The following is a 13,224-nucleotide window of genomic DNA, read 5'->3' on the forward strand; positions in this document are numbered from 1 at the left end:
TCCAAACAGCAAGGTAAAATTGACCAAATCAGATTTGTGTGTGTTCAGACAGCAGTCATTTGCTGAAATGGCTATGCTAGTTGTCATAGTAACAACAGATGTGTGCGCAGCGGTGGTCGGCATAATGGTTGTGCTTGTACTTTCCATCACTAAAGAGTTATGTAGCAGCTATATGACAACAATGCATACCATGGTCATTTCCCAGTTGCTGTGAATGTTCAAAATCGTAGTGTAAGAACACATTTAAAGCCTCAAAGGATAAGATGATCCACCTTTCAAAACAAGTCCTTTTAGGCTAGCCACAGCATTCAACTAGATACAGTAGGTAGCTATTTAGCTTTCTAGCACATTTATTCATTTGTTTGTAAACAAATAACAAGCTACTTAGCTACCACTTCATGTTCTTGTCAAACTGTCAACAGAGTCATAAGGTGAATGCACCAATTTGTAAGTCGCTCTGGATAAGAGCGTCTGCTAAATGACTTAAATGTAAAATGTAATGATGTTAAATGAGTAGCTAGCAAGCAACAATATATGCCAAATAACAGTCCAAAAAGCACTTGAGGGCAGATTTGACCATTCAGACACAAGTCGCATGGCCAGGGATAAGATTTGTAAGGTGGTTTGAAATGTGGCTTGAGATATCCGATTCATTGTGGCTTTATGCTGTTCAGACCTTCCAGAAAAATAACAGATACAAATCAGATATGCCAAAAAATTGGATATGAGTCACTTCAAACTGCCAATGTGAACAAGGCAAATGTTTTTGTATATTATTTCATGTTTTATCTGTATGTTTATCTCATATAATATCATTTAAAAGTATGCATTAAGGTGTCTTTAATAGTATACTCGTTGAAAAATGAATGGAGACATTAATAAATGCATTTCCATAGCCTACAAAATATGATTTTCAATGGTGAGGGAGTGCCAAGACAAAGGCGCGGTGGCTTCAACACAGTGCCCCCAATTGGTCATCTAGTGTATTTATAAATTATTGGATTATGCACTGATCATAAGAGCTCGACAGTTTGTAGTTCAAAAAACCCGGAAATAAATTAGCTCCGGTTCGTTCATCGTCCCTATTAAAAAAATATGGGGAATGGATATGGTTTTGGAATAAACGCCGAAAATAAGGTCTGAGGTTAACAGAGGTTTATGAGGTTTTATACGTTTCGTTTTATGAGATAATAGAAGCCATTTAACATGACATTATTAATTAGGAAGCATTTATGTGCTTCATGTTTTTCTTCATTACATAAATTCTTCCAAATTCACAAAAAGTGATGTTAGCTGATGAAGACTATCTAAAAAAAACGCCATACATTTTCCCCATAAACTTTGTTACTGCGTATAGAAACACGCTATAAATATTTATTTATAGCTATTGATTTCCCCCCCACTTCTGTCATGTGCTCCCGCATGTCTTTCAGTTGTCGGTGTTGAAGTATATAAACCCTGGATTGAAGCCACCGGTCGGCCATATTGTCACTCCCCGATAGAAGCAGTCGTCAATGAGAACGAATGGAATTCTACAGTATTTTAATTAAATGTTTAGAATAGAAAAATTAAATGTATTTAGCTATTTTTGTTGTTGTAGTTGCGTCAGTAATATTATTCATTTCTAGAAATATATACTTTCTTATAAAATTCTTATATATATTTATGTTCAGCTCACATAATATAATTTAAAAGTATAGATTAATGTGTCTGTAAAAAATAAATGTGACAAAAACGAATGTAGAAATTAAGAAATGCATTTCTCTAGCATCCAAATTATTATTTTTTTACAACGTGGGGGAGTGCCAAGATGGAGACATGGTGTCTTTAACACTGCGCCCCCTTATTCTGTCATCTAGTGTATCTATAAATCATTGGTTGTCAGCAGTCAGGTTGTTTCGGTGTTCTTGACCTCCTAAAATGGCTGGTGTTCGAGCCCTGGGTGCGCTGTCCAGAATTACAGCAAGGAGATATGTCCTCTCAGGTAAAATTGTGTTGAAGTGTGTGCAATTGATGCCAAAGTCAAATGTTATTCGATTGTTCAGCTACATTTTGTAAACCGGCGCCTTTCTACTGTCTGAGATGCTAGCTAGTGCTAATGGTGCGGCTAACTTGGCTAGCAAACGTTAACTTCGCTGTCAGAAGTCTACCGGTAGCTAGTTAACACCGCTTACTAACTAATTTAGCAACGCAACTTTACTGGTACACACATCTGGCTTTAGCTCCCTATTTGTAATTCATTAACTAAGATTAAGATGGCTAGATAGTTAGCAGTTAACCGATGCGAGTGAACTTTCACCGAGTGAGCAAACTCGCTACGTCACATGAACTAAGTTAACTAACTTTGTTGATATTAGTCTAGATGGCTAGATATGAACACCCACTCATCGCTAAAATCAAACTTTCCATTCAATTGAATTGTTTTCTTGATAAATCTACACTTTACATTAGATGCTTCCAGTTGTCATTGTCTAATTTGCTACGTAGACCGGGGATCTAGGTGAAAGTTCAGTGTCTGTCTTTGAGGTCAGACCCCCCCCCCCCACACGGCTCGTCATCAACACTTGTCATGAGTTATCTGTTGCAGACCCAGGCCTAGAATAAATAAAGCGTGGCCTAAATATTTCACTCCCTACAGAGACACACCCCCTCAACCTTAACTAGTTTTTGCTAGCTAGCACCTTATCAGTAGCTAATGTATTGAATTTAGTTAACATTAACCCTCTTCTTATTTTGTGTTTTTAGGTATCTCATGCCGTAACTTTTCAGTTGCCCTTGCCATGTCAGGTAAGTTGAATGACTAATTGTGATAATAACTAGATTATAAAATAGAAGTATGAAGTTCATTTGGTCTCTTTCTTCTTAGCCCGAACCCATGTCAACTATGAAGTGAAAGAGGATGTGGCGGTCATTCGGATGAATGACCCAAATTCTAAGGTAATTTATTTAAAAATACATTTTCCATGTACAGTACCAATCAAATTTCAATCTATCAAATGTATTTATAAATCCCTTTTTAAACTGCCCTATGGGATTGAACCCGGGTCTGTAGTGACCCCTCAAGCACTGCAATGCAGCACCTTACATGCTGACCAGACCGGACACTTTGCATGCGACGCAAAATAAATTTAGAAATTAATTTCATTCAATTATTGCACCCCCACTGCTCTCGCACGCCAACGGGCGTCTGCGATGCCAAGGGCTAAAATAGAGCTCCTTTCTATTTCTGACGCAGATCGCGCAGGAAAGTCTCGCCTCTCCCATCTCCTCATTGGTTTATAGAAGCATGTACCCACGTGCCATTTCCTCATTGGTTATACCCACGTGGGGGATTGAAAGACAAAATGTTTTGCCAGACTGTCGTGGTAAAAGTGTAGATGCCAATCACCATATAAGTTCAAAGATGAAAAAGCCTGGAAGGAGGAGAGATTTGGTTGGCCGTTTTATGTGTGGATTAATTGTCGAAGTAGAAGACCTTGTGCATTTCAGGTAAAATAACTCAATGTTTATATCCCTGGACAAATTAGCTAGCAAGCTACCTAGCTAAATTGCCATACATGTTTAATGCTTTTTGACCTGTCCCCAAATTGTCATTTGTTTTGGTATTTTAACCTGCGTTTCGTGTTAGCTTTAGGGGAACAAAATGTATGCACGATGGCGCGCGCAGCTGGTTTGGGTTCCGTGTTAGACCGCTGCACCACTCAGGAGGCCCCAGTATTGTATGTCTATCTATGTTTTTGCAGGTCAACACTCTGTCGGTCCAGATGCAAAATGAGATGATAGAAGTATTTAATGAGGTCTTGGCCAACGATGCAGTCCAGAGTGCTGTCCTCATCTCCTCCAAGCCTGGCTGCTTCATTGCAGGAGCTGACATCAAGTCAGTCACACCTTTCACATTATATGATATAAATGTTAATATATGGTGCCACCTTGGCTTACATGCTGTGTAATTAAAATGCTGTACTCAGATTGGAAAGTAGAACCTAGTTCAGGTTTACATGATTCTCAATGTTGCATATCAGTCTAGCATAGTGCATTTCACCACTATGCAAGGTTTGGGTGTTCTAGGGTCGTAATTTCCATGTCCCTCCCCCCACTACTGTCTGTCCTCTCTTTTGCAGCATGATCCAGGCCTGTAACACCTCAGAGGAGGTCACAAAGCTCTCTCAGGAGGGACAGAAGATGTTTGAGAGGATTGAGAAATCGCCCAAGCCCATTGTTGCGGCCATCAACGGCTCCTGCTTAGGAGGCGGCTTAGAGGTGAACAAAATTACTTCCTTTACACTAATACATAAAATAATCATTAATGAAAAAATACAATTCTAAGCGACTTGCAACAGCAAACGTCCCAGTTTAAATCTTTGTCATACTATAGACTTTTTATTTGGCATGCTACTCCGTTAGAAACGTAATTTTAAAATGTTGCTGTAATGTTGCCTTAGCAATTTGCTAAGGACAGCCTGGGGCTAAGGACAGCCTGGGGCTAAGGACAGCCTGGGGCTAAGGACAGCCTGGGGCTAAGGACAGCCTGGGGCTAAGGACAGCCTGGGGCTAAGGACAGCCTGGGGCTAAGGACAGCCTGGGGCTAAGGACAGCCTGGGGCTAAGGACAGCCTGGGGCTAAGGACAGCCTGGGGCTAAGGACAGCCTGGGGCTAAGGACAGCCTGGGGCTAAGGACAGCCTGGGGCTAAGGACAAAGCAGTGTGAAAAGGCCTATTGTGACTTGACACTGGCTTCTGACCACTTTCCCAACAACGTAGACAAATACTTAGAGGGCATGACATCTTGGTCTACTTCTCTGCTATTCAAATCTTAAATCGGAACAGAACTATATTCTACTGATCAAAAGATACAGCTGTTTTAGTAACTGCATCAACTACATTTAATCTAACCTTTTAAAGGGCTACTTTTTTTTAAAGCCATACTTCAGGAATTAGGCAATGAAGCCCTTTATTTCCCCGGAGTCAGATCAACTTGTGGAAACTATTTTCATGTCTCTGCATCCTGTATGAAGGAAGTTGGAGGTAGTTTCGTGAGCCAATGCTAACTAGCATTAGCACAATGACCTGATGTCTATGGTAACATCTAGCAAGCAACTTCCTTCAAACTGCACACAAGGTATCCACAAGTTCATCTAACTCTGGGTAAGTAAAGGGCTTCATTGCCAAAATATCCCTTCCCTACAATGTATGGCATCTTAGTCTGCCTTTAAAATCTATAATCTGAACACTTATTCCACTACCACAAAAAATACTTTTAAAGAGCTAAAGCAAGTCCCACAATTTTACCTTGTATTACTCAGTATCGTAACAAATTACTAGACAAAATAATCTCGGGCAACAAGACATTTGACTTCCTTTATTTCAAAGTTATTGATTTTCTTAACGTTATGTTTCAATGTGTTGTGTCCTTAGTTTGCCATCGCCTGCCAGTACAGAGTTGCTACCAAGAGTAAGAAGACAGTGCTGGGAACCCCTGAGGTGATGCTTGGTCTTCTACCTGGAGCTGGAGGAACACAGAGACTCCCTAAGATGGTCAGTATATGGGAAAATACTTTATATATTCAGAAACCCTACCTGAACAGCACAGTAAACCATCTTTTCGGCATGGGGCTGTGCATTATCATGCTGAAACATGAGGTGATGGTGGGGGATGAATGGCACAACAATGGGTCCTCGGGATCTCATCACGGTATCTCTGTACATTCAAATTGCCATCGTTAAAATGCAATTGTGTTCGTTGTCCATAGCTTATGCCTGCCTATACCATAAACCCAACACCACCGTGGTTCACAACGTTAACGTCAGTAAACTGCTCGCCCACACGACTGCATACACGCTATCTGCCCGGTACAGTTGAAACCGGGATTCACCCGTGAAGAGCACATTTCTCCAGCGTGCCAGTGTACCATTGAAGGTGAGCATTTGCCTACTGAAGTCTGTTACAACGCCGAACTGCATTCAGGTCAACACCCTGGTGAGGATGACGAGCACGCAGATGAGCTTCTCTGAGATGGTTTCTGATAGGTTGTACAGAAATTTTTTGGTTGTGCAAACCCAGTTTCATCAGCTGTCTGGCTGGCTGGTCTCAGACGATCATGCAGGTGAAGAAGACTGCTGGCCTGGTTACACGTAGTCTGAGGTTTTGTGAGGCCGGTTGGACGTACTGCCAAATGATCTAAAACGACGTTCGAGTTGGTTTGTGGTAGAGAAATTAACATTCAATTCTCTGGCAACCGCTCTGGTGGACATTCCTGCAGTCAGCAGGCCAATTGCACGCTCCCTCAACTTGAGACATCTGTGACATTGTGTCGTGTGAAACTGCACATTCTAGTTGCCTTTTATTGTCGCCCGCACAAGGTGCACCTGTTTAATCAGGTTCTTGATATGACACACCTGTCAGGTGGCTGGAACTTGGCAAAGGAGAAATGCTCACTAACGGAGATGCACACAATTTGTGACATTTCTAGGATCTTTTCTTTTGGCTCATGAAACATGGGACCAACCCTACATGTTGTGTTTATTTTTGGTGTTATTTTCAGTGTTGTGTTTCAGTGATATTGGAAGAGTGAAACTTAGTTACTACAGTATGCACACTAACTGTACTGCAGAATGCTACAGTATTCTTTAATACATTGAGCTGATTTGCAGCACTCTTTGCCTGTTGTAGTAGTAGTGTTTAATTTCCTTGATTTTGTTGTCAGCAGTTAAAAATAAATAAATGGAATGCTGTCTTAGTAGTGTAAAATATGTTGTCTTCAGGTCGGTATTCCTGGTGCCTTTGACATGATGCTGACAGGAAGAAACATCAAGGCAGACAAAGCCAAGAAGATGGGTCTGGTCCATCAGCTAGTGGACCCACTAGGTATAGTAACCACTGCACTAATGCAATCAATATTAGAATCAATAAAAGTTATTGATAAGAGCATACCAGTATTCAAAGAATGTTCTGAGATTACAATAGCTGTAAATTGTTTCCAGGTTAGATGCCGTCAGTGAAGGTGTCTTAACTGCTGCTTATTGAGCCCCCTCTTTGATATTCCAGGACCTGGATTGAAGAGTCCAGAGGAGAGGACTATTGAGTACCTGGAGGAGGTTGCCATACAGTGTGCCAGAGGAATCGTCCACAAGAAGATCTTGCTCACCAAGAAGAAAGGCATGATGCAGAGTACGTATTTGCGTATTAGAGGCCAATACCATGTAGATATACAGTGCTCTTGGTATAGTGCAAAAAAACAGACTCTACTATATATATAATATGAAGGCAGGTTTTGAATTGTAAGCTTCTCATGTTTGTTGTTTTTCAACCTTTTACCATATGTTACATCACACTTTCAGTCCTTGTTTTTAATGCATGTACACAACCTTTTACCATATGTTACATCACACTTTCAGTCCTTGTTTTTAATGCATGTACACAACCTTTTACCATATGTTACATCACACTTTCAGTCCTTGTTTTTAATGCATGTACACAACCTTTTACCATATGTTACATCACACTTTCAGTCCTTGTTTTTAATGCATGTACACAACCTTTTACCATATGTTACATCACACTTTCAGTCCTTGTTTTTAATGCATGTACACAACCTTTTACCATATGTTACATCACACTTTCAGTCCTTGTTTTTAATGCATGTACACAACCTTTTACCATATGTTACATCACACTTTCAGTCCTTGTTTTTAATGCATGTACACAACCTTTTTTGTTTTTCTCTCCTTCCTCTGCAGAAGTCCAAGACTACGTAATGGGCATTGCGTTTGTGCGGCAACAGATCTACAAAAATGTTAATGGCAAAGTCATGAAGATGAGCAAGGGACTGTATCCTGCCCCCTTGAAAATCATTGAGGTAGGACTTTGACATATCTACTTATCCATTTGATGATTTTTAGTGAGTGAAGTATATGAATTGGCAGCAATTTTGCAAAAAAAAATGGACACAGAGCTCCAGATGAAACTTCTCTCTCATGGTTCTATTGAAAAAAGACTTATATTTGTTTCTCTCTTGCCCTCAGAGTGTGAAGGCTGGCTTGGAACAGGGCCCAGATTCTGGCTATTTGGCAGAAGCACAGGTCAGAGAATATATATAGAGTTAAATAGATTTCTGAATTGTATGCTTATCAGTAAATGTAATGATTTTGTATGGAACATGGTTTCTTTCAGTCACTGTTTTATCTTTCTTATTCATTCTTTACAGAACTTTGGCAAACTGGCAATGACTTCTGAATCAAATGCCCTGATTGGACTTTACCATGGCCAAGTGGCATGCAAGAAGAACCGCTTTGGAGTCCCTGAGAGACCGGTCAAGTAAGTGATGACCTTTGACCCAAAACCAGTTAAATAGCTATTTTCATGTTTCAATCAGTGAAAAATGCAAACCGTATTACAAATATTGTAATACTGATCAGATGATTCAGAGTTTCTTGAAGATCAAACCACTTATGCTGATTTCATTATTATAGAGGTCATGACATTAACTTTGTAACTGGAGATATGGTACAAACAATTATTTGGGGGGTGGAAATCCTTGGTGGACAATAATTCCATTCTATTGTAACAGCCTGTTTCTTCATTCTGCATCCACCAGGAACCTGGCTATCTTGGGGGCAGGTCTGATGGGTGCAGGCATTGCCCAGGTGACTGTGGACAAGGGCATCCACACTGTCCTGAAGGACACCACTGTGGAAGGTTTGAGTAGGGGTCAGCAGCAGGTCTACAAAGGGTGGGTTTACCAGGGCGCATTACTGCCCTACAAAGGCAAGGTGCAGTTACAATGTATTTGGTCAGAAGTCTTTGATTTGTTGTAATGGCCAGACATATTATCTGATTAATGTATTATTTAGTTTCCTGAAACAAGAACAAGCCAGTCAATCAGAATATATATAATAAAGCACCAGAAGATGCTGTCGGTCTATACAGAAAGATGAATAGCGCACCACTAATTAGCTATTGACTATTTCAGCTACACAATCTCCTGGCTGTCTGGCATATTGGGGGTTAAACTCCTAGGAACGGTTTCCTAAAGCTTAAGATATTGCATTTTAGTCCAGGACTAGGCTTAATCTGGGGATCTGACCCTTAAAGCATAGCTGGAGTTGTTGATAAAGAATAAACTAAATATTGTTGAACCTGCCCTAATCTCTCTCTCTCGACAGACTTAACATAAATAAATGTTGATTGGGTAGCTAGTACAGAGATTAAACCTGCCCTCACTTTCATCACCAGCCTCAATGACAAAATCAAAAAGAAGGCCATCACGTCATTTGAGAGGGACTCCACACTGTCCAGTTTAACTGGCCAGTTGGACTACAGTGGTTTTGAGAAGGCTGACATGGTCATCGAAGCTGTGTTTGAGGACATCAACATCAAACACCGAGTCATCAAGGAGGTGGAAGCTGTAAGTAGTGCAGAATTGTAAAATTAGGGCAAACAACAAAGCTTTTTCTAATACAAAACTAAAATAAGCGTTTCTTATTGGAAAACATTGTTCTAAAAAAAAAAAATGTTTCTGATTACAGGTGATTCCACCTCACTGTATATTTGCCACCAACACGTCTGCTCTCCCCATCAAAGATATTGCTGCTGCTAGCATGAGGCCAGAAAAGGTAGGTTTAGTAAGAGTTCAATGGGATTAACATTCCTGTTAAAAAAGGCCTTTTTGCTCCTTCAAGCCAGATTCAAACCACTCACTAGAATCCCTTTGTCCACAATAACCTCTCAGGCTACATGTTTTGTGTGCTTTGGGCTGATTATTCTCTCTGTATAAGTAAGCCTTGTCCAAGCCAGAACATCCCATAGAGGCAGCAGTCAATCTCCTGTTTCTGTCACGTGAGGCAGCTTGATGTACAAGTACACCTCCTGGACAGGATGCTAGTCTGTTTCAGGGCCTTACCCAAAATCACCTCCTTAAAGGGATACTTTGGGATTTTGTCTATTTCCCCAGAGTTGGGTGAACTTGTAGATACCATTTTTATGTCTGCGGCAGGTTGAAGAAAGTTGCTAGCTAGCGCAATTGCTAACTAGGGTTAGCATAATGACTGGAAGTCTATGGTATCTGCTAGCAGATATCTGTCGACTTCGCCATTGTGCTAATGCTAGTTAGCATTGGCTCGCGAAACTTCCTCTAACTTCCTTCATACTGGACGCACCGAGACAAACATTTATCCACTAGTTAATCTGACTCTAGAGCAGTAGATGAAGTGCATCATTGCCAAAATCCCTTTAATAAGGAGTGCCAAGCAGAGAGAAGGCAGGTCCTCCTGTCCCCCAATCTCTGGGCGGACACTAACCACAAGGCCACCACGTAGTTTTGTCTGTATAACTGGAGCCATTGCAATAAATAGTTGTATTTTCTATTCCTGTAGGTTATTGGTATGCACTACTTCTCTCCAGTGGACAAGATGCAGCTGTTGGAGATCATCACTACCGATAAGACCTCTAAAGACACCACTGCCTCTGCTGTTGCTGTAGGCCTGAAGCAGGGGAAAGTCATCATCGTTGTCGGAGTGAGTGCGCTTCTGCCCAGTGCCCACTTCCCATGTTCTCCCTTAGCTTGTTGATCAACATAACGACACTAATACATGAATTTTATATATTTTATACTGTAGTGCTTTTCATGGGCCTATAATAACTTGTGTGCTTGTTTGCAGGATGGACCTGGGTTCTACACCACCAGGTGTCTGGCTCCTATGTTAGCTGAGGCAGTGCGAGTGCTACAGGTTAGTGTTGTCACATGCACTCTTCATCTACAATGTTGGAATGGCGTGGGTATTGTCTCCAAAAACTCAAATAATGGACCTGTATTTCTGTGCTGTGTGTGTTCTCAGGAGGGTGTTAACCCCAAGAAGTTGGATGCCCTGACCACAGGTTTTGGATTCCCAGTGGGTGCAGCTACACTGGCTGATGAGGTGGGCATTGACGTGGCTGCCCATGTGGCTGAGGACCTCGGCAAAGCATTCGGATCCAGGTTCGGTGGTGGAAATGTTGACGTGCTGAAGACCATGGTGGAGAGAGGATTCAAGGGTAAATTCTTGTTTCTAGGACTTTGAGACAAAGGCTCTTTCAAAATGTTTTAAACTTCCCTCGATTTCTTGCATCCCTTCATCTTGCTTTCTTAATACATTGGAGAAGGTAAGAGGGGTGGAACTTTGGAACTTCTCCACCAATGAGGTTTGAGATGGAGAGTATGTGAAGAATCAAGGAAATTTTGGGAGAGAAATGATGTAATGGGAAGTGCATGATCCTCATTGGTTTTATCTGATACCCAATTAGAAGTATTTTCCATCAACAGGCCGCAAATCAGGAAAGGGCTGCTACGTGTATACGCCAGGACTCAAAAGCAAAGATGTCAACCCCGATATTGACGACCTCCTGGAAAAATTCAAATTGACACCAAACCCTTCAGTGTAAGTCGCAACCACAGTGGAAATGTCTCCTCTAAAGTGACTTGCAGTACAGTGAATGCATACATGTTCTGTGTGTGTGATCCCAGTGGGAATGGCATTTGCTAGCTCAACCCTCTTACCAACTGAGCCACACAGGGTCATCTACTCTCCAGACCACCACTTAACCGTCTGGGTCTTTTTTTTCTCCAGGTCTTCAGACTCTGATGTCCAGTACCGTCTGGTCTCGCGGTTCGTGAACGAGGCAGTGATGTGTCTGCAGGAGGGGATCCTGAACGGCCCCGTAGAGGGAGATATAGGCGCTGTGTTCGGACTGGGATTCCCCCCCTGCCTTGGAGGTAGGGATTAACTCTATAGCAAGGGTATTCAAATGAGTCTGGAGGTCCGGAAAGAGTACTGCGGGGTTGCTGTTCTATAATGAATTCTGATGATGAATTGCACCAACCAGTGTTCCAGGTCTAAGTTGGTTCCTGACTAAAGGACAATAATGAAAATCAGCAGTGGAGCTTAAATGTTCCTTCTCTAGACGGCTCAAAATAATGGTTAGAATGGAGTCAATGGAATGGCATCAAACATGAAAACCATGTTTGATTCCATTTACTCCATTCTGGCCATTTTATTATGAGCTGTCCTCCCTTCAGCAGCCTCCACTGGTCTTATACTATATGCCACTTACAGTGCATTGACTGCATACATTTTTGCTATGCATCTAATCCCTGTGGAAATTGAACCCATGACCTTTTACCAGCTGACCCAGCCACACATACAGGATGATCACATGACATGAGCATAAACGGCTCTAATGACATTTCGCATGCATTGCTGAACTCTTTTCAGGTTTAACAGCAGGCACAGCCTTTTTGTTGTGCTACAATTAGGACTTTTCTTTCAACTTCCCTGTTTAGTCCATTCCCGTTTGTGCAACTGGACTTGACTAAATTTGATTTTATCAAATTTCGGTATTTTAGACAGCTATCCGATATCATGCTATCATTATTTGTCCATTTGAAAGATTGAATCCTACAAACGTTATTTTAACCTTCTCTGTTCAGGTCCTTTCCGGTTTGTGGATACCTTCGGTGCTGATAAGCTAGTAGAGAAGATGAGGAGGTATGAGGAGGTTTACGGCAACCACTTCACCCCCTGTCAGCTACTGCTGGATCACGCCAAGGACTCCAACAAGCGATTCCACAAGTGACTTTCATCATCTACTGATACCATCTAATAGCAGGCTTGCCATTAGAATGTGCCTAGGCTGTGTATTTGTCTGTTAACTTAAGCTCAATGCTTATTTCTTTAAAGTTTGCAGAAGAGAAATCATGAGGGGCCTGTTTTTACAAATCACAAAATGTTTCAAGTTCATAACTAAAGGTTCTTTTTTTGGGGAGTGTTTTTTTATTTTTATGTTTTAACATGATTTGAAAGTTCCCTTTTTGATAATATTCTGCTGTAATATCCATCCGAGGCAGGTGTAGACCCATCTGGCAATCCTAGTCTTCTCAATGTAAATTTAAATCCATGTCTTCATCTCAAAAGTGGACTCCTTTTCACCAGGATCACTACATAGGGTGCCATTTCAGCTTTCATAAGTGACCAGTCTTGGGCTGTTCAGTCATGTTTATTCATCTGAGGTGAATGTTTCTTTTTTTTTTACATTTATGATTTTTTTTGGTCTTTATGCCATGGTTTGGGCAGTGATGTATTTAATATTTAGAGCCAGTAAATTAATAAATAATGATATTGAAGTACATTCACATGCCTTATGTATATTCTTTGTTTTCAATGAATGAACATTTTGTGCTAATCGGTTAATTTG

At 41.1% G+C, this 13,224-nt stretch overlaps 1 protein-coding gene across 1 annotated transcript; it reads left to right on the forward strand.

Moving 5' to 3' along the window:
- The first annotated feature begins 1,855 nt into the window (after positions 1-1,855).
- On the forward strand, positions 1,856-13,158 carry LOC124046680 (trifunctional enzyme subunit alpha, mitochondrial-like). The gene is made up of 20 exons (XM_046367323.1): positions 1,856-1,984; positions 2,746-2,787; positions 2,867-2,937; positions 3,744-3,877; positions 4,122-4,260; positions 5,415-5,534; positions 6,762-6,864; positions 7,045-7,167; positions 7,737-7,855; positions 8,022-8,078; positions 8,204-8,313; positions 8,594-8,728; positions 9,232-9,403; positions 9,525-9,611; positions 10,371-10,511; positions 10,656-10,724; positions 10,833-11,028; positions 11,297-11,411; positions 11,601-11,746; positions 12,461-13,158. Exons 1-20 carry the CDS (start codon positions 1,921-1,923, stop codon positions 12,604-12,606), a joined length of 2,289 nt encoding a protein of 762 aa, XP_046223279.1. The 5' UTR covers positions 1,856-1,920; the 3' UTR covers positions 12,607-13,158.
- The last annotated feature ends 66 nt before the right edge of the window (positions 13,159-13,224 follow it).

Source organism: Oncorhynchus gorbuscha, linkage group LG10 (assembly GCF_021184085.1).
Source record: "Oncorhynchus gorbuscha isolate QuinsamMale2020 ecotype Even-year linkage group LG10, OgorEven_v1.0, whole genome shotgun sequence".
In the NCBI taxonomy this organism is placed as follows: Eukaryota; Metazoa; Chordata; class Actinopteri; order Salmoniformes; family Salmonidae; genus Oncorhynchus; species Oncorhynchus gorbuscha.